This window comes from Diabrotica virgifera, chromosome 5 (genome assembly GCF_917563875.1).
Source record: "Diabrotica virgifera virgifera chromosome 5, PGI_DIABVI_V3a".
NCBI lineage: Eukaryota > Metazoa > Arthropoda > Insecta > Coleoptera > Chrysomelidae > Diabrotica > Diabrotica virgifera.
This window is the reverse complement of record NC_065447.1, coordinates 246,218,633-246,240,842: the sequence shown is the minus strand read 5'-3', so window position 1 is coordinate 246,240,842 and position 22,210 is coordinate 246,218,633. Positions and strand designations below refer to the sequence as shown.

General features: G+C 32.3%; 2 protein-coding genes across 3 annotated transcripts in view; both read left to right on the top strand.

The window, feature by feature from the left end:
- LOC126884758 (1-phosphatidylinositol 4,5-bisphosphate phosphodiesterase epsilon-1-like) overlaps nucleotides 1-22,210 on the top strand; it is an 890,827-nt gene that overhangs the window by 389 nt on the left and 868,228 nt on the right. The window lies entirely within an intron of this gene.
- LOC126884760 (uncharacterized) lies at nucleotides 17,349-18,143 on the top strand. Its single transcript, XM_050650978.1, has 2 exons — nucleotides 17,349-17,463; nucleotides 17,663-18,143. Exons 1-2 carry the CDS (start codon nucleotides 17,436-17,438, stop codon nucleotides 17,974-17,976), a joined length of 342 nt encoding a protein of 113 aa, XP_050506935.1. The 5' UTR covers nucleotides 17,349-17,435; the 3' UTR covers nucleotides 17,977-18,143.

The following is a 22,210-nucleotide window of genomic DNA, read 5'->3' as shown; positions in this document are numbered from 1 at the left end:
TTAAAATATACTCTCAAGAACTGTGTTTTTATAAATTTTATTATAGCAAATTTATAATAATTCAAATTTTTAACCAATATGATAAAATTCTGATGGGACGTCATTTTGACATTAGGTAAAACAAATTTTTAATGTGCAGCTGCGATCACTGAATAGTTTACACCTTCCCTTTTTACTTTGTAATATTGTAAAAAAGCAGTGTCGTATGGATTTGATAAATGTCAAAGTGCTTGTCAAAAATTTCGCGCGTATTAAAAAATAACCTAAAAAGCTATTAAACAAATGACTAAGATCCTTTATAAAAGGTATATTTTTAAAAATCCCTAAAAAGGGCTACATCACAGAAATAGTTTTCGATTGGATGACCAATCATCATCAGTGCTTACGTGATCTAACATGCTAACCACCAAAAAGTACAATATTATAAAAATATATGGGCAAAAACCCGTTTAAAATTGATCCGCCATGGAAACATAGATGAAATATGTGATTATCTATGTCATGCAAACATAGATGTTTCCATGGCGTGTCAATTTTAAAGGGTTTTTACCCATATATTTTTATAATATTGTATTTTGCTGGTTAGCATGTTAGATCACGTAAATACTGATGATGATTGGTCATCCAATCGAAAACTAGTTCGGTGATTTAGCCCTTTTTAGGGATTTTTAAAAATATACCTTTTTTTGTAATATATGGTATACAGCCAACTACAAAAAAACTTTTTCCTTTTAGATTTTAAAAAAAGCTATTAATTAAACGCGTCCAAAATGTGTAGAATGCATTTAAATGACGCGCAAAAAAATAAAAAAATCCAAACTCAATAATTTTAGCTTAATTTTATTCAAAAAAACTTCATTCTATTTATAATTTCCATTTTGTGACATTTTGTAAAATAGACTTATTTTATTTTGACATTTTAATTTAAATCAACTTATTCTGGTAACGTCACTTTAACGTAAGATGTGCGTTTAAACGAGGTAAACATTAAAAAAATTGACAACCAAATATGTAAGGGTGTAACTATTCAATGGCCGCAGCTCTACATAGCGCAAATTATGCGTTGTTGGGATTTTGGAGCCCAAAAATACGTATTTTTGAACAAGTATTTTTAAATTTAACATCATAATAAATTGTTGAACAATTTGGGGGAACTAAATTTTACTGAATTTGGGGAAATTTTACTAAATCAAACACTTTATTTAAATTTGTCAAATAAATTACTAGAATAGAAAATATACAATCAGGAATTTTAGCAAAATTGAAAAATAGGTAGTGATTTTTCTAAATCTCGCAAACCTTGATGAAGGGACACTGTGTGAAAAACCAATATGCTAGTTATTAGACAACAATTATTGCCAGTTTTATTGAAAAGCTATATATTTATAGTACTACCATCTATCTTAGAGGCTCATTAATATTCAGCTCAATGAGGTGTTACTGTTCGAGATGTAAAATTCCATAAACAAGGAACCTACCTGTTTTATGAAATGATCCTTTGTTTATGTAATTTCCCACCTCGATCAGTAGCACCCTGCTGAGCTGAATATTAATGAGTGTCTTAGTAAGATGGCAGTACTTTAATTGACATTGCCCTATAATATTTATATTATGAGTAATACTACTCGATAATATTATTTCTGTGTTTCCATTTATCTGTGTTTCGTTTGTCTTTCCCAACTTGGACCTGCCGTCTATTGATCCCTTTGAAGTATGTGGTATCTAACGTTATATTACTGGTAGCTGAAGAGAAGATAAGTAAAACCGTCTTCTTTTTGGCATTCTTTCGTCCAGTTTTGGACCATCTTTGGCCTCTCCCAACTTCATCGATCTCTATCTTGATCGACATACTTCCAATTTGTTTCGGCTATTTTTTTAATGTCATCTACCCATCTGTGGTCTTCTTCGTCTTAGCTCAGGCGAGACTCGATAATCTCTAGAACTTGATCATAAGACCTTTATACCAAACCCTGTTCTTCACTTAAACTCCTGTGGCCTCAACGAAGGCCAACAGTTTTCTTATCGGTAGTTTTAGGATTTCTGGTTCAAATCTCATTTGACCAGTGAAGTCCTGCCTTACATCATCTAGCACACTGCAATGGCTTAGTATGTGAATGGCAGTCTCTTCTTCCATTTCGCACTTTCTTCACCATGGTTCATTCACCTTACCTAGTTTTTATAGGTGATTTCTTAAACGACAATGTCCAGTCACCATTTCAGTGACCGTTTTGATCTCTCGTTTATTGAAGTTCATCAAACTGTTCGAGAGTTTTTTATCAATAATCTTGATTATTTTTTTAGTCTGGATTTGCTCTTGAGTGGTCTCCATTTATTTTGATGATTCCTGATCAACCATTTCTGAACCTCGTTTTTCGTAGCATCTTTAGTGATGCCACAGATCTGTGGTCTTTTTCTTGGCCGTTTACATTTGTAAGGTCTAAAATATTGTATTTTGGTGTTTCAACGTTGGTCTGTTAGTCTAGCAGTGTGTAGGGGTTGCCAACTTCTTGAAAATTTCAAGATCAAGACAAGAAGTAATTTTAGATTTCAAGACAAGACAAAAATTTTATCTCAATACTAATATTTCTTGTCAAGAAAACAAGAAATCTTGAAATATCTTGACTAATAATGAAAACTCTAAAACGTATTTATTTGTGAAAAAGATAATATTATTTTAACATAACATATTCTAGTTTATTGAACACTTTTTTTGCTAAAACGATTTACAAAAATGTAAATTAAAAATAATAATTAATGATACTTACTTAATCCTGTTGAAAGTAAAATTGCAAACTAGATTTTATTGTAAATAACAAATTTAGTACATTTTTAAATCGGAATTGATAAGCCATGAATTAAGGCAGATAACACTTCTCATGGAGTCAACGCCTAGCCTATTTCTTGGCTTCTTTATTGTTAAAGCTGCTCTTGAAAATAGCATTTTCGCAGGTACAGATGCTGATGGCGTTTCGAGAAAATCCTTGGCCATTTTCGTTAATGACGGGTAGATATTTTCGTGTCTTCTTCACCAATCAAGTATATTTTTAGACCAGTATATTCTGACCTAGGCTCATTTATGTATTTTTCAATTTTATACTTCCAATATTGTAAGTTATCATTGTCAGCGTTCTTAAATAGGTAAGTAATATCTAAATCAAATTCGTTATCTTCTTTTTCAGACTAAGTGCTGGCTCTGGTATTGGATTTTGTAGATCATTCTGGGATTTATTAAAATAGTAAGCTTTAAATATTTCTTAAAATTTTTGTACTGGCTCCGCTTGTAGAAGCTTTCTCCAAGATGAACAGGAAAATGCCTCTACTTTATGCCGATGATCCAAAATAAGAACTATACAGTATATCCAATTAGTTTTGTTATAGTGTTTTAGTATTTTATCTCTCGCAGCTTGAATGAAGTAAATTAATTACTCGTCGGTAGTGTCTCTATCAAGTTAATGAGCCCAATATTTCCAGTTTGTCTACAAGTAAGTTTACTCCAATTATCATCAATGGGAGTGTACAATATTTCCCCCTTCGAGCCTTCGAGTATTGAAGAAAGTGTTTTAAAATTTCTCAGATACTGACAAAATTTTCTGATCAGACCCTATTCTTTATCTAATATTTTGCATTTATTTAGATTTTTGATCGGGACTCCCCCCAGTGGCCGTGTTAGCATGCAAAGCAATAAAGAGGTCGCCGGGTAATCACCGGACCGGGTAACCAAGAAATTTCAAGATCTTGAAATTTCTTGAGTCAAGACAAGATATAAAATGTCAAAAAAACGCCAAGACAAGATTTTTTTAAATTTCTTGTTTTTTTTCTCAGGAGAAGACAATAAGTTGTTGTCAAAACAAGAATTCTTGTCTTGTCGACCCCTAGCAGTGTGACCTGCGAGGCTTCATTTGAGTTTGGTAATTGTTGTTATGATATCCTTGAATTTGGTTTTTAAACTTATCCAGTCGTTTATCCTTTCTATCTGACTGTCGTGTACCTAATATTGCCCTTTCTGTTGTGGCTAATTTATCCATAATATTATCCTTGGTTAGTGTCCAGGTTTGACATCCATATATCATGATTAAAAATCCATATACCATGTTAAATTGTAACGCAGAATGTCACGGCAAAAGTAGATCTAGGATAAAGCAAGCCAGAGCCGCTTTTAGAAGGATGTCCAGTCCAAGATATTATGTAACAGAGACCTAGAAACGGCATGGAGGATCCACCTACTTCGCTGATACGTGTTATATCGGCCTTACTTTATGGTATCGAGTCTTGTACTGCGAATAAGATCAATCTAAATCACTTTGAGGTTTTCGAAATGTGGTGCTATAGAAGAATTTTAAAAGTTTCTTGTGTAGAGAAGATCCATGTAGAGAAAACTCCACAATACTAGAACGTCTCAGCAAGACAACTGAGATTATACAAAGCATCAAGAAGAGAAAGCTGGAGTATTTCAGACATGTAATGAAAGGTCCCAAATATAGGTTGCTACAAAATATAATGAAAGGGAAAATAGCAAGCAAACGCAGTCCAGGACGAAGAAGAACGTCATGGTTGAAGAACTTGCGAGATTGGTATGGTGTTGACAGTGGCGGCCGGTCAGGGTCGGCAGTGCCGACCCACACATTTATAGATATAGATTTTTTAAATATTTGTATCTGTGAAATAAAAAAAATCTATCAGATAATACAGACTAAATTTTATTCATGGTTTTTAAAAGAATTTGATCAATCCGAGCGTTAGGTGATCCCTGCGCATAACAGACTTCTCAAAAAATGAATGATCCGAGCCATTTATCTGACTTTTCGGCTAGCCGTCCCTAACTCATCCGTAGCTTGACAATTTACACGTAAAACTCAACGAAATAACAAGTCGATGAGCAAGCGAACATTACTTCTCTCCGTGGGCAATAGCAGATACGGCATGGCAAGTTAAGCGGCAAGTACGGCACATTTCGGTCTGCCGGTCGGTGTTTCATTTGGAAGCATGCATCGGTAGAAATTGTCAAAAATAATCACGCCGTTTTACGTCGTTTAATTGATATTGTAATTTTTTTAAGTTGTCAGGAATTGTCATTTAGTGGACATGATGGATCGAAGCATTTGTTAAAAATAAAAGTAATTATAGAGAATTAATAAAATTGTTTTAGAAATACCTATTTACTTTCTGATTCGAAGTGTATTCGTAATACAGAATGAACTAATACATATAATCAAATAGTTACATTTTGAATAACGTTGTTGAATCTGAGATTTAGAAAACCATTTGCTTTTCACTGAAAGTAGATGAAACTTCTGATTATCATGTCATTCACAATTATCAATTATTGTTGTTCGATACGCATTACGTGGTAATATTTATGAGAGGTTTTTAGGTTTTAGAGATGTGAGTAAAAGCAATAAGGCAAAATATATTTTTGGTGTTTTAAAGAAGAGATTTAAATTTTTTGATACCAAAAATAAATTGGTAGGGCAAACTGGGGCAATCTTATGACGGCGTTGCTGTGATGAGTGGTGGATTGAATAGTCTCCAGGCAAAAGTTAAAACTATTGCATCACAAGCTTTATTTACTCACTATTATGCGCATATAATGAATTTAGTTTTACATGATACGTGTAAAAAAAATAAAGAATATCGTCTTTTCTTGCCAGTTTAGCTCACCTAAACGGATTACTGCTTTAGAACAAATTCGAAAAAAAGCGAACAGTTTGTCAGACGCAATGAAATTTTAAATCTCGGTTAGTTTTATCTAAGCAGAATAGCTCTTATAGTTTTAGTATCTGTAGCAGATTTTCGTGAACAGCTTTTGGAAGTTTTTGATTTTATTATTGAAGGCGATCATTTTGAAAGTAGCGATACCTCGATCCGTGAAGCAATCGGTTTGAGAACTTCTGTACTAATGACTCTTTCAATATTTTTTAAAATATTTTTAAGACAGAGTTTGCCCAAGATATTCCTTGTTGTTCAAAATCAGTCAATTGACATTATTTATTCTAAAAATAGAATACGAAAGCTGGTGCAAAATCTCAGAGATTTTCGTAATGATAGTAGTTTCCAATATATACGCAGTGACATTTTGGATTCGCTTGATATTTCCGAACTACCCCAAAAAAGACAACGACATGATACATATCTCGAAAAACGAGTAAGTATATCTTGAAATTTTGGATACCTACTATTATATGCAAATAGATACTCGTTTTTCGAATTTCGAAGGTTTGCAAATTTTTGACCTCTTTGACGATTTAAATTTAAAAGTTACCTTCGCCAAAGAATTTCCAAGATATTTATTATTACAAGTTAAGTACTTAAAAATTATGCTGGTCCAAATATTTTCAGAAAGTGGGATAAGTTCCACAATATGTATGTATAATTCTATGTAGTAAGTACTGCAATTCATTACAACAAACTGTTTATCACTTTTCTTATTACCACTAATTTCTGCCTAAAAAAAACGGGATTTACCTTGTGTCAAAAGAATCAACACGTATTGTCGAAATACCATGAAACAAGAGAGAATGTCAAGTACATCAAATAAAAAAAAAGCAAAAAACAACAAAATCTCCTATGATGAATTAAGCCTTTTAGTTTGATGGTATACCTATATGAGGAGACAAAAAAACCTTGCCGACCCTGTGGCAGTGAATTAAATTAGGATAGCTATGATGGTAATCAACGTTCTGATAGAACATGGTACATAAAGAGAATAAATATGTCATGAGTTTTTTCAAGTGAGTTTTCCAAATCCTGACACAAGTATATGAACCCACACTAAAAAAAGCTTGCCACGCCTGTGTACAATAAGCAGATACTTAACTCCATAATTAATAATATAATAAAAAAGATATAAAACTAATCTAGTACGATAATGAAGCTAAAGGCGAATTGGAACTTCCGGTCTTCGTTATATGAATTTGATTGCATCTTAACGATCTAGAAAGAGCAGTCTGAGAAACAAATTTGTGCTTATCTACACCAAGTGTCATTTAAAAACTATTATTTGTATGTGCTCCAATGTAAAATATCAGTATGTATACAAATTCTATTAAGAAATTACATAGTGTTTAAAAACAAACAATTAGTTTTCATTAAATAACCAGTTTGAACTATTTTTCACAAAAATTATGACTGTTCTTAGTATACATAGGCGTAACCAGGATGATCCTAAGGGGGGGTTACAGCTACTGGAAAGGGGGGGGTTACAACTACTGGAAGGTCTCTGAAGGGTATGGTGTTATAACCTATGGGGGGGTTATAACCCCCAAAACCCCCCCTGGTTACGCCTATGTTAGTATAAATTATCGTGTTGGGATACCAAGAAATTGTTACCATTTGTTTTTATCACTATTAATCCAGGGTAATAAGACCGTTCGTGACACTTCAACAGCCAGGATACTGAAGTATTTTTTTTACAGGTAATACCTATAAGCATAGGCGGCCATACACACGGGCAGGGGGGGCCGTGGCCCCCCTGGCTTTTCGGGAAAGAAAAAAATTAAATTTATATTAAATAAACGTATTTTTGTCAAAACAATATTGGATAATTTTGAGAGATAAATTGGAAACAACATATTTATTAATAAAAAAAATTCACATATTGGGTAGTTATTAATAGTTTAACAGAAAATCTTTGTGTCTGCGACAGTGGTCTGTATGGAATGTGCATAATACACATTTCCCACAATCACGGTATGCTACTAACGAAAACATTGAAAGAGATTAGAGGCGTGGGAAACATATACACTGTAATTGACACCCAAAATTACAAATTAAATGAATCATTTATAATACTACAAAAAAACCATATCAGCAAGAAATCCGATCTCTGATCGATAATCACTAATGAGCCATTTGTCTTTAACAACTGGTATAAAATAGTAATTATATTTTATATTTTGAAAAAATTCATACTGAAAAATAATTTTTAAAATTCATTGAGCATAGTCAAATTTTAGTTTGCAAAAGTATTTTTTTAGTAAGTAGATTATTTTTAAAGTGTTCATTATGATGAACAAAACAATTTTATTTAAATGAAAAACAGGCGATTTTTCATGATGAATGAGTGTTATATACAGGGTGTCCCAAAAGTAGCGGAAAGGCCGAATAATTCGCGAAATGAACATCGGATCGAAAAACTGAAAAATACATGTTCAATAATTTTCAAAAATCTATGCGATGACACTAAACAAGTCCACCACTTCAACCCCTGGGTGTGGAGCGGGGGGTAACTTTAAAATCTTAAATGGAACCCCTAATTTTTGTTGCAGATTTGGATTTCCCTTGTAAAAATAAGCAAATTTTATTCGAGCCATTTTGCTAATTGTGGATAGATAGCGCTATAATCGGAAAAAACGGTATATTGTGATACCACAGCAAAATTATAGAAACGGTCTAATATGTCTAGAAATATACTTCCAAATAAAAACTAAAAAACACGTGTTTAATATTTTTCAAAAATCTATAGAATGACACCAAACAGGATTTTTCATTCCACACTCCGGAGGTGGGGTGAAAGTTAACTTTAAAATCTTAAATAGGAACCCCCGTTTTTTCTTGCAGATTGAGTTTCCTCCTCAAAAAATCAGTAATATTTATTCGAACTTTTTTAGAATTGTTGACTTGACGGATGGCGCTATATTCGGAAAATGCGATTTATTTGCGCCATCTATCAACAATTCTAAAAATGTTTGAAATATGTGTGCCTTATTTTTCATAAGGATTCTATATCTGCAAAAATAAAGGGGGCTCCTTTTTAAGATTTTAAAGTAAAAACTTGGTTCGACACATACTCATGGTTAGTCTGCTCGCCAAAGTTGAAGGGAAGGCTTTGCAAGCATTGTATTCTTTTCAAACGGGTTTTAAAGAGAGGCCCAACTTTTGTGGTACCCATGACATTTCCATTTAAAAACTTGGTCTAGTGTTTAAATGTATGAATAATTCCTCACAACAGGGTTCAAACTAGGTTTTTTAGGTGGTTTAAACTACAGTAGACTCCCTCTATAACGAGAACTGAAATGGTGAATTAATTATCTCGTTATAAGCGGATCTCGTTATATCAAACAATAATAATAATGAAATTTTTTGATGCCTCTTACGTAGTTTAGTATGTGTCGATGGTCAACCTGAACAGTGAACAATGAGACTTCGCCGCCATAGATTGTAAATTTCCTATAGTATTCAATATCGGTCGATAAACAGGCAGATGTTTATTACAGGTGGCCGAGTTTATTATAGCACTGGCCTCGATAATAAGACAGACGTTGGGCATTTCTATGTACAGGTAGTTAAGGCATTTATTTATTTATCACCATTACAACGCTAAAAACAGGTAAAGACAAGTATTCTTCGATTTAAATTTTCCTCGTTATAACCAAATATGCCTCGTTATAGAGCGTTATAGTTCAATAGGGATTTCATGGGACACCTAATGTACCTCGTTATAAGCGAAACCTCGTTATATCCGTGTTTGTTATAGAGAGAGTCTACTGTATATATTGTCATCCGAAATATACAAAATGTAATGTGCAACATCTTCACGTTTGCTCCCCCCCCTAAAAATTTTTATATGGGCGCCCTTGCCTATAAGAACAAATTGTAACTATTTCCTGCGTAGGATCTGGCGGCAATTTTTATTTATAAACAATTTAGTGTCAAAAAGCGGCTTTTTTCCTTTTTTTTTTCAAATCAATGGAAAACAGTAAGACTTATGGTTTTCTTAGTGTAGTCGGTTCGCTAAACACAGACACAACTAGCTAGTGATTTTAGTAAGTAATTTTGCCAATTTGGTAAAATTGGCAAAAAAAATAATTACTAAATAGTTAGTAATTTTGCCAATTTTGGCAAAATTGGCCAACAACAAAAGGAATACCAACTAAAATCACTAGCCAGTTGTGCCTGAGTTTAGCGAACCGACTATACAGACATCTCCGAGAGAGTGAAAAAAGCTTTAAAATGGCGTATTACAAAGTTTAATACACCCATTCTTTGTTAATATAATTGCGAAAAAATTTGAAATTTCAAAAAAAATAATTTTGCAATAACTATTGTAAAAATAAGTGTACAGCTTTCAAGTTTTTGTCAAATGAGGGTTCTTTGGTGCTAAATATGTGACAAAAATTTCAAAGCGATTCATTGAATTGTTTAAATTTTATTCAAATTGTTTTTCCCAGAGAGCATTCCACAGGTGTTAAATGAAAGAGCATGAGCTATATTTTCAAATATAGCTCATGATATAGATATATATCTGCAAAAGTATCGTCAATTTTTCCTTATAAACTTTTTGAATAACTTTTTCCAAAAAAATCTATTTTCCCGTTTTTACGTGCACAACTATCAAGTAATGTTATGTATATGATAATTGACGAAAAATTGTAATAAATATATATCATTTATTATATAAAAAAATAAAAAAAAGTTTATAAGGAAAAATTGAACATACTTTTGCATAATTATTTATTACTAATAAATGCATTTTTAATTCACTTTTTTTAAACCAATTTGAAAGTTTAGCTCATGCTCTTTTATTTGACACCTGTAGAATGGTTCTAACGTTATTTTTTTCTGACTTATGTTATTGCAAAAAAAAGCTATCTGGGATAAACAATTTGAATAAAATTTAAAATATTGAATGAATCGCTTTGACATTTTTGTCACATATTAAGCACCAAAGAATCCTCATTTGACTAAAATTTGGAAGCTGTACACTTATTTTACAATAGTTATTGCGAAATAAACTTTTTGAAATTTCGATCTTTTTTCGCAATTAAAAACCTTAAATTTTGCATTTTCTTGCACTGATCCCATTTGATACCATAACCTTGATCCAATCAATTGATTCTTAGATTTTCAAAGCTTTAAATCTCGAACAGGGTTATTATTCAAATTGGATCCAAGTGAAGTGCCTTTGTTACGAGGAAGTAATCTTTTTGCAGATGAGTTGTTCAGATATACAATTTTAGCATTATTTTTTCTCAAGAAATCGTGTAACAAGTATTCTCATGTTGATGTCATGCAAAAGTATGTTTCATTTTCATGAATTCAAGGTCCACTCTAATTCATTGATAAGGTATAGACTTGTTGATGCGATGCCTTTGATTGTCCAACATTCTGATGCATAAGGGAAAATTGGAAGGACTAACCATCTGATCAGTCTAATTTTAGTGCCTACACTGATTTTAATGGAATTCTGATAAATACAATCAGATATGCAGACGATACAGTTATTTTAAGTGATGATATAAATGGATTACAACACCTTTTAAATGCCATTGACACAGTGGGAAGAGAGTTTGGCCTAAATATAAACTGTTCAAAAACAAAATACATGGTATTTAGCCGTTTGGCCCATCAAGATTCACGGTTATATGTTGATGGTCATATAATTCAAAGAGTGCCCAGTTTTAAATATCTTGGTTGCCATATTACTGAACAACTAGATCCAGATAAAGAGATAAAATGTAGAATGGAGATAGCCCGCACGACATTTTTAAAAATGAGGTCATTCTTCTGTAATGATATCTTGCGACTTCAACTTCGAAAGCGCATGATTAAATGCTACATTTGGTCAGTCCTCTTGTATGGTGTCGAAGCATGGACATTAAAAATATCCACCATTAACCGTTTGGAGGCCTTTGAAATGTGGCTGCACTGACGTATACTGAAAATACCATGGACGGCTATGCTGACAAATGTGGTAGTCCTTAAGAGAGCAAATGCTACCCGCGAGCTGCTTGATAATATCAAATATAGAAAGATGGCCTATTTTGGTCACGTAGTAAGGGGAGACCGGTATAATATTCTTCAACTTATTATGATGGGTAAAATCGAAGGACGCAGAGGAATTGGTAGAAAGCAGGCCTCTTGGTTGAAGAATATCCGGGAGTGGACAGGAATAAAGAAAGCAGAACACCTATTTAGAATAGCTTGAGACAGAGACAGTTTCGCCATGTTAATCGCCAACGTCAAGGGGACTTGATAGGGCACGTTAAGAAAAAGACACTGATTTTATGACTTCTCATGTTTAGTCAGCTTAGCCATTGCATTTTTTGTTAGTACCTAAATAGTGTCCTATTTTTGGTCACTGTAAGCTCCTGTATTAGTTATAGGGAACATTAGGTGGCTTAAAAAATTGTTGATAATTATTTGTGTTAGATTCTTTTTGGTTGTTGTTGGCTCCATCTATTACCATGATCCTGTACCTGTTTACCTCATTACCTTTTCTCTGTTTATTTTGAGATTTGCCTTAATAGAGATACGTTCTATTCTCTCCGGTAGTTGCTATAAATCCATTGCTGATTTGGACAAAATAGTTGTGTCATCTCATTATCATCATCATCATCATCACATCATCCTCATTATCCAGGCTTCTGCATCCACAGTTGAACATATACCTTCCCTATTTTCTTTCATTTTGCAATCCTTTTGACGTCGTGTGTCCATAGTGTGGACAGATCAAGATGTCTTGCTGAAGATGGGGAAGAAATATCTAGGAGTATCTAGGCCACATTATGAGAGGAGAAAAGTACTCTCTGCTAAGACTAATAATCCAAGGAAAAATCTCGGGAAAAAGAAATGTGCGACGTAGGAGGATTTCCTGGTTGCGAAATTTAAGGGAGTGGTATGGGTGCAGTTCAATACAGTTGTTCAGAGCTGCAGCCAACAAAGTTAAGATTGCTGTGATGGTGGCCAACCTCCGATAGGAGACGGTACTACAAGAAGAAGAAGTCCATCGTGCAGGTGGTCTGCCTCTACTTCTTCTGTCTTCTCTTGATCTCCACACTGTAATGTTTTGGGTCCACCTCCCATCCTTTATTCTGGCTACATGGCCGGCCCAATGCCACTGCAGCCATGTTACTCGCTCTATAACATCTGTGACGCCTCGCCTTCTGATTTCCTCGTATCTGAACCTGTCTCTGTGAGTCATTCCAAGTAGTGACCATTCCGTTTTTCTTTGGGCCACTCTAAGTTTGTTGCTGTGGCCTGAGTTAACAGTAATGTTTCGGCTCCGTAAGTCATGACTGGAAGCACACATTGGTCGAACGTCTTCTTTTCCAAATAATTTGGCAAGTTGCTCTTGAAGATAAACTCTTGGTAAAACTCCATTTGCGGCCCATGCTAAGGTTTCTTTGTAATTCTGCAGTTTGATTGTTCTTGGCACTTTAGATTTCATGCCCTAAGTATTTATATTTATGGACCAATACTATGCTGTTGCGTCATCTGCATATCGTGACTTAATGTTTTTTTTCAGTCTATAGTGACCACCATTTACACTCATCAGTGGCCTTCCGCATATATCCTAAATAATATGTTAAATAGGATTGGAGTTAGTATGTGGTTTGCCGACTTAGGGACACAGAAACTTTCAGTTACTGCCCTATTTACTTATAATATTGTTTTGACAACAGCCTCTGTAATTTTGCAAATTACGAGATACAAGCTATTCCATACGTTGTAGTGGCCTATTAAAACTAATAGGTGTACAACAAAGTTTTAGTACACAGTAATTGCTTTATATGGTCTTTTGCCCTCACGTTTACCCACGAGTCAAGCATTTTCCTGTAAATTATACCTTGCCGACCCCTCGTTCTAACCCTTTACGTCCACAAAATTATCTATAATTTCAAGCAATTCAACCAAAGAAATTCGAAATTGTCGTTTTATGCATAATAATACTTTAAAGCCGTATGTTGGGTAAAGTTTGTGCACAAAAATGACACATATAAATGTATACATTGTCAAAATACAAAATAATACAGTATTATTTTGTATTTTGACAACGGCACCCGACTTGGACACTCGAAACGGTTATAAAATAATTTTTTTGGTAAAATTGTGGCTTATTTCCATTGAAAATAGTTGATTATAAAAATGCCACAAGGAAATACCTTCAGAACAACAATGTGGAGTAATTTTTCATTCTGCGTTTAATTTTTTCTAAAATATTTATTAGTTTTTTCAGGATTCGAAAAAAAAAATAAACACCATGTCCGTGGTGATATTTTCCCAATCGAACATTAGCTATCTTTGTCATACAACACACTCAGTCTAACAGAATGGGTTGGCAAGACAGTGACAATTTTAAATATTCGACACGATTTCAGGAATATTTTGAGTTGTTTATTAAATAATATTGAGAGTGTATTTGATAAATATCCCATCCATAAAAGTATTGTATTGTTCACTTGTGAGACCTCACCTAGATTACTCTTCATGTGTTTGGTCTCCACACTATAACACCCATATTCTAGCTATTGAGAGAGTTCAGCACAAGTTCTTAAGATTTGTTGCATTTAAGCAAAACCAGAGGGTTGATGAAATTAACTATTCTAATATAGAAAAGTCTCTCAGCATAACCTCTCTCCAAATCCGATGCATGCATAAGGATCTAACAATGTTTTATAATATACTACACTCCAATAATTTTGGTCCTCAACTATTGGAGAAAATTAGGCTCCATGTTCTTAGTAGACAAACGAGGCTAAATCAACCTTTTTACATTAGACCCCATCGCACTAACTACGGACACAACTCATTCATGTCCAGAACACATAGGTTTGCTAACCAATATTCGGAGGATTTAGATTGTTATAGTTTTCCAAATGAATTTAAAGCTCAGCTTAAAAACTGTATGTGATAACTTGATGTCCTTGTGTTTTGTAGATTTTTTGTTAATGCTTTTTTATTTATTTAATGTTCCTAGTTGGTATGATAAAAATTTTTAAATTTACTTTAGTTTAGGTTATAAATCTCCTGTGATTAATGTTTAAACTGTATTTTAATTGGGTGATTGCCCGTTGATAAATAAAATAAATAAATAATTAATTTAGACGTAAAATTAGTTATTTATTGTTTATTATTTATGGAAGATCATAGCAGAGAATGCAACAGGATATACTCTGTGCTCCAAGTACTTTGTTTTTAAAGATGTTCAAAATTTATCTAAGCGTTCCATAGTAACAATATATTATTAAAAAATAACTTTATCACTTTTCCTCTTTTCCCGATTTAGTATTAGTTTTTATTGTATAGTATATAAATTATTATAATCACTGAATACATACATAGTGAAAAAATTATCAGTAGTAATTGCACAAGAGCTCTAAAATTCTTTATTAATTTTAGAGATCGAGTGCAATTTGTTGCGATTATTTCATGAATAAAACTGTTCAAAACCAAAATTTTATTGTAATTTATTTATGTAAGTACAAATTAATACTGTTAAACACACAGTTGATATAAAATATTTTAGGGTTGGGAGTCATCACTTTTATAACTTTTAAAACATTAATTGTCATTAATGTCACTGAATGTATTTTTTCGTAGCAACGAAGGGCACCAGACGTAATATACTTGACGACGGGATATTATCAAAAATTATCACCTTAATTTGCATTTCTGTAGCTTTCTATTGGTGAGAATCTCCTATGAATGAAATAATCATATTAATTAACTGAATTAATAATTTAAGCGATTATACAAGTAGGTAACGGTTATCCAAGAACATTCAAAACTATCTCCGAGTTAATGGTGACAATGTCATTGTCAAGAAGTAATGTTTACATCTCCATACCAGTGAGAATTTTACTACTCATAATTTGCCGTGTACAGAAAGAAAAGTAGGGATAGCCGTAAAATATTTGTACCTACGCTCTTAATCGACAAAATATTGATAAATAATTTTCTAATTTAAGAATTTTCTGAATGAATTAGATATAGTACAAATATCCCAAAAATACCTTCCAACGGATGCGGGTGCATTATTTTGTCGCAAATATTTATTCAAACGCCTAAAAATGAGGTAATTTTCCTGCATCTCTATTTAAATTTATTTCTAGTGTGACCTTTGGAGAACGTCCAATATTTCCACGAAACGGAGTCAAAACTCAGTGCCCATTCAATCATAACAAATAATATTATAAATACCGTATTGTCTAAACGGTTTACTTAGATGGTACACAATCAAGGCTTAACAAAATATACTTAACGCTTTAATAACTAAGAGCGATTACAGAGTATCGAACTTGTTTTATTGTGCTGATTTTGTTTTTTTTTTCTACGAGAGTGCAAAAAAGTCTACTTTTCCGCACGCGTTTTAGTTTGGAAAGTTTTACTTTTCCGCATTACTTTTCCGTACTGAGTATTGACAACGTCAATAATAGATGGGGGTAGTTCTTCGTCACTTGATGCCATCTAAATCACTGAATTATTTTAAGATTCATAAGTAAAGAAGCGTGGAAATTTTAAAGTGTGTGACGTGCTTTTTGACAATAATTGCTTTGTTTGACATCGTTGCTATGACTTTAAAATATTAAAACCTGTATTGATATACACCATTCATGACTGCCTAACAGGTATTTAGGCACCCAATTTACTTTAATTCGGGATTATTATAACTTATTAGCGTTATTTTTTAATTAAATTAATTGATTAAGATTTGGTTATTTCTTAAACGCTCGTAGAAACAATATTGTTTTTAACTCTTGCGGAAAGTTTCTTTTCCGCACTCGACTGCTTGCCGAACTCCGCTTCGCGTCGTTCGGCAAACTGCAATCGCGATTTGCTATAATACAGATATTGAAATTGTAATTTATATACATATTAAGGTATGAGAGTAGAAAATCAAAATATAATAGCTTTTGTGCTATTTGGTTACCAACAACGAGGAATATATCCAAGGAAAAAATAAAAGAGTATGTGTACTTTGTGCGCACGTAAGAAGTTCTACGTTCGTTGTTCTCTGGTTATACTTCTATTATTATGATTTCAACGAAATAAATATATTTTATACACTTTAATTGCATTTTTATTTGAATATTAAACTAATTTTAATATTTAAAATAATACCAAACAATAAAAATAATGTCGTCATTTTTTATGAATTGTAGCCTCCCCGTAATTACTACTTTTTCCTTGATGAATCGTAGAAAATCTAAAAAACGACAGATTTTTTTACACAAATTTTTAATTTTCTTTTCATCATACTTTAACAGGTACTAATTATCCTATTCGCAACGAAGACACAAAAATTATAATAAATATATATATTTACTAAATTACCAATATATTTTTTCACGCTTTATTTGCATTGTAGTCTAGGCGCCAAATAGAGGTCACCGTGTCCTTTTCAATTCTGATGGACAGACTCAACGGTTTCTTATGGATTTTTGGCTGCTGATTACGAATTTCGAGGGTGGAATTCGATCCGAGTGGTCAAAAAATTATTAGAAACAATTTAATTGTTTATACATTGTTTATCCCTTTCAGCACGTAGCCACACGATTGTGTGGGTTTGTTTTGAAACGATATAAAACTGCTTAATCGTAAAATCTAGCGTTCATTACGAATGACGATGGTCGTGTAGGTTCAGTATTGTGCTTTGCGCTACCCGACGCGATTGTTAAGTTTATTTTGTTTCGACAGTCACAGCTTGTCTTGCAAAAATGGCGGGTCGTCAGTTCCGTAAGAAATGTAAGTAGGTTTTTGTTATTAAAAAATGTCAATAATAAAATGTAAATGCATGTAGACTACTAACACATGTCTGTAGAAAACACCTATACATGCATATTTTAAAAAATGAATATTAATAACCTTAGAATATCTAATTACATTACTACTAACACGATTGTGTGGGTTGGGTGATCGTTATTGAATTTCTCTTTTTTTGAAGATTTTGACTTTAACAAACCAGAAGATGTCGAGGCATTAATGAACATTATAAATTATGATTCAGAACTAGAAGACCTTAGTGATGACTCAGATTCTGATCTGACGTGGTGTAAGGAGCTAAATAGCCTTCCCAAAAGCCTCGGAGACAGTGATTTCTCGGATTCTGACCAAGAAGAAGATACTCGTGAGAATTCCCTAATTCCAAATAAAAACCCGCCTTTTCAAAATGACACTGAGGTTACTGGTCCTTCCGGTATAAGTGCAGCTCCCGTATTAGATCAACCACAAACTACTGAAGACCTTAGTCAGCCTTAACTACAGCCAGATTTTGCAAAAGATCGGGTTGTAAAAGCAGAACCCGTGCTCGATGTCTTAAGTGCAATGTTTATCTATGTCTCACCAAAGACCAGAACTGTTTTTTGAAATTCCATACAAAATAATAATGTGTTGTAATGTATTAGATTTTTATACCATTTGCTTAAAATGAAACCCAGCCTACACAATTGTGTGGGTATGTTATTTCTAGACACCCTGTATAAAGAATTATTTTATTATTTTTCCTGTATTACTTTACACATAAGAACATAGAGTACAAAGTTTCGAAATATTTGTTGAACATTTTTTGTTACCGTGCTGAAAGGGATGGCTCTGGCTCATAAACTAAAGGAGATAAAAAAAATGTTTCAAATGAAATTTGTTCGTTATTAAAAAACGAGGAAAAAAAAACTTTCACGAAACTTAAATCCACCAATTAGAACTCAAGATATTGTAAAATTAGTGCACAATGAAAATTGCAAATTGCAAAATAAGTATTTTTTGAAGCTTTATCGATCGTAACTCGGCTTCTACTCATGCAAAGGAGCCTTAGAAGGTCTCGTTTTAAAGTTTAATGAATATGCTTCCAAACAAAGTTTGTTAAATTACTTTGTTTTCATTTGTTTTAAAGTTATATCCTTTTAAATTTAAAATTTTCTTTAAAAAATTGTACATTAATTTGTTTATAAGGGTTTCCTGCAAATTTGAGCTATAAAGATTTATAATTTAATTAATAATAAAGATAGAAGAGCTCAAAAGGAACATTTTGAGCTTAAGAAAATGTTCGTATATTTATTTTTGGTCAAGATATCGATATTTTAATAGTGCGCTCTGAGGTGCGAGATTAGTTCACGCGCTAACTTCTCGATGCAAATTATAATTTCTATGTATATATACGTTATCTTCATTTTTCATTTTTGAAGATCCTAATAAAATTTTATCACAATATTAATATAATTAAATTATCATACTGTACCTCGTATCACCTTTCATTCTATTTACTTTGTCTTCTATTTTTTGTACTAAATGAGAAAAAAAAACATTAAAAACTAATATTTCAGAAATAAAACTAAAAAGTAAGTTGATATTATTAATTAATACTATTTTTACAAACATTATCTTTCATGCATCTGCATCGAGGTATTCAGAGAATCTCAGCTTTTTTACATCTGCATAATAAGTTCTTAGAGCAATTTTTACAGTTTCATGGTGGTACTAAGTCTGTTCTTGTAGGCAGTAAAACTAAAACTTTCTGGGGCTTCAGAGTCTAATTTATCTATATGATATCCATATAAAGTGGATCTAGTTCTTTTTCTTTTGCAACATCATCAAGGCACGTTAATTGTGTGTATGCCTGCACAACATAAATGCTCGTCTTATATGCAATGATGATGCTGTAAAAGAACTCGATTCATTTTTATTGGATATCACATATTGGCTCATTTGCATGCGTAGAAGCCGAGTTACCATCGATAAAGCGTCGAAAAATACTTACATACTTGACTGTGAGCCGATGGGCTTCATAGCGCGCCATTAAAATATCGATATCTTGACCAAAAATAAACTTACGAACATTTTAAAAAGCTCAAAATGTTCCTTTTGAGTTTTTCTATCATTATTGTTAATTAAAGTATAAATGTTTACAGCTCAAATGTACTTGAAACCCTTATAAACAAATTAATGTACAATATTTTAACGAAAATTATAACTTCAAACGGGTATAACTTTAAAACAAATGAAGATAAAGTAATTTAACAAACTTTGTTTGGAAGCGTATTAATTATGCTTTAAAATGAGACCTCTAGGGCTTATTTGCATGCGTAGAAGCTTAGTTACGATCGATAAAGCTTCGAAAAATACTTATTTTGCAATTTGCATTGTGCACTAATTTTACAATATCTTGAGTTCTAACTGTTGGATTTAAGTTTAGTAAAAGTTTTCTTTTTCGTCTTTTATTAACGAACAAATTTTATTTGGAACATTCTTTCTTATCTCTTTTAGTTTATGAGCCAGAGCCTTATAAACAATTTATAAACAATTAAATTGTTTATAACAATTTTTTGACCACTTGGATTGAAATCCACCCTCGAAGTTCGTAATCAGCAGCCAAAAATCCATAAGAAACCGTTGAGTTTGTCCATCAGAATTGAAAAGGACACGGTGACCCCTCTGGCGCCTAGACTATTGATACATAAGTAACTTGAAAGATTTAGCGACTAACTTCATACTGTCGGCATGCTCGTACTTCCTACTGTTATTTTTATATAAATTCACTCAACAATTTTCCCAAGTATAACTTCAAAATATATTTATAAATAATACATTATTGATCAAAACTGTCTCCGTAAATAAAGAAAACTCGTATTAAAAATGCACCCCGACCCGACCGTGAAGTGTCACACACTTGACGATCGACCGTGAGATTCCTGGACAGGCCGTGGCCGCGGCAGGCCGGTATCTCCCCTTTAAAATCACATTACCACCCTCTCGGGATATTCGTTACCAGCGAGATTTTCCCGTGTTTATAGAGGAAAACGCCTTTCAAACTTCTAATTATTGTCGAGCTTTTTTAATTAAAGGGATAGCATCCTTGAGACTGACGTCATCTGAAACGCAATCAAATAAATGTGCAAAACGTGGAACGAAAATGTCATTTTCTAATTTGATGAGACTCAAATATGTCAATATTGAGATGTCCTATTACATAAGTGTTTTTTATTATTGTATCACTCTTGGAATGTAATGGCTTAAGTTTGTTTTTATCTTTTTATAGCAATTCCGTAGAAGCATCGGGCAAAAAAATGCAACGAATAGAGATTAATTAAATTAACCACGGTTTCAGATTTAATTTTGTTTCAGAGACCATTAAATCTTAAACTGTGTTTCATTTACCTTTGTTTTACTCACAAATTGAGTATTATTAATCAAAATTCGTTTGATGTTTACCAATAAAAAATCACAATAAAGATGTACTAGAAATAAACAAACCAAGACACGTTAAATGTTACAAGGAGCACTCATAAATCATGATTTACAATATGCAGGGTGATTGATTAGTGGGGTAAAACTCAATATATTCGCTATAGTAATAGATAGCAATAAAAGTTAATAACAAAAATTTTAGCCAACTTTGAGCTTCAAATTTTAAAATTATTTAGAATGTTACAGGTTGTTCGATAACACAGTGGCAGACCAAACTTATGTTTTTTAAATGGAATACCCTATTAACTTCTCTATCACAAAAATATAAAAGTTTGTTATGTTAGACAGGGTATTTACAAAGTTATAACCAATTTTATATGAAAATCGTAACAAGTTCAACTCCCTGTATAAATAAAAATAAGCACAACAGCAATGGTTTATTAATGCCAAATTTTTTTATTTATTGACAAAAGTTTTCAAGAATTGTTGACATTGCTAATTTTCTGTATATCAAATACAAAGTGAGTTAAAACGCAAGTACATTACTTTCTCAGTAATTTTAAATGGAACACCCTTTATTTTATATATCATTATTGAAAAGTAACATTACCGTACTTTAATTTTTATGTAACATTCCCTATGCCCAAATTTATTAGTTTTCGAGATATTTTAATTTTTCAGAGCAAATTTATTTTAGGTGCCTAAATTTATCTAAATTTTAAGTAAGCCATGACTGAATTGACAATTGATTATTACTGATTATTATCAATCCGGTAATCAATGTAACAATGTAGCAAATTAATAAAGAAATAAAGATAATTTATAGTAATACATTTTACAAAAAAAAAACACAACCACAATATGCAACATTTTTGAAACAAATAAAAAATACTTTTTTTATGTAAATGTAACAAATAAAGAAAAAAAATAGTAATAAATTTTACAAAAAATCACACAAACACAAAATACAACATTTTGTGAAGACAATTAAACACTACTTTTGTATCTAAATGTAACAATGTAACAAATAAAGAACGAAAAATAATTTATCAGTAATACATTTTGCAAAAAAAACACGTTTGAAAAAATTAGAAGCTACTTTTAATAAAATATTTTTACTATTTAATTACATAAGGTGTTCAAAATTACCTTCTAACACATTTATGCACGCCTAAAAACGATCATTGAATGAGCAACTTACTCTACGAAGCATTTGTAAATTAACACATCGAAATACACTTTATATTCTATTTTTCATTTCATCCCTTGTTGTTGGAAGTATTTTATAAACTTTATTATTAACGTAACCCCA

Bases quoted from the DNA above. Each gene is read 5' to 3' on its own strand.
- LOC126884760 (XM_050650978.1), top strand. From the start codon at position 17,436: ATGGCGGGTCGTCAGTTCCGTAAGAAAT. The intron at 17,464-17,662 runs GTAAGTAGGTTT...CTTTTTTTGAAG, and splicing joins TCGTCAGTTCCGTAAGAAAT to ATTTTGACTTTAACAAACCA.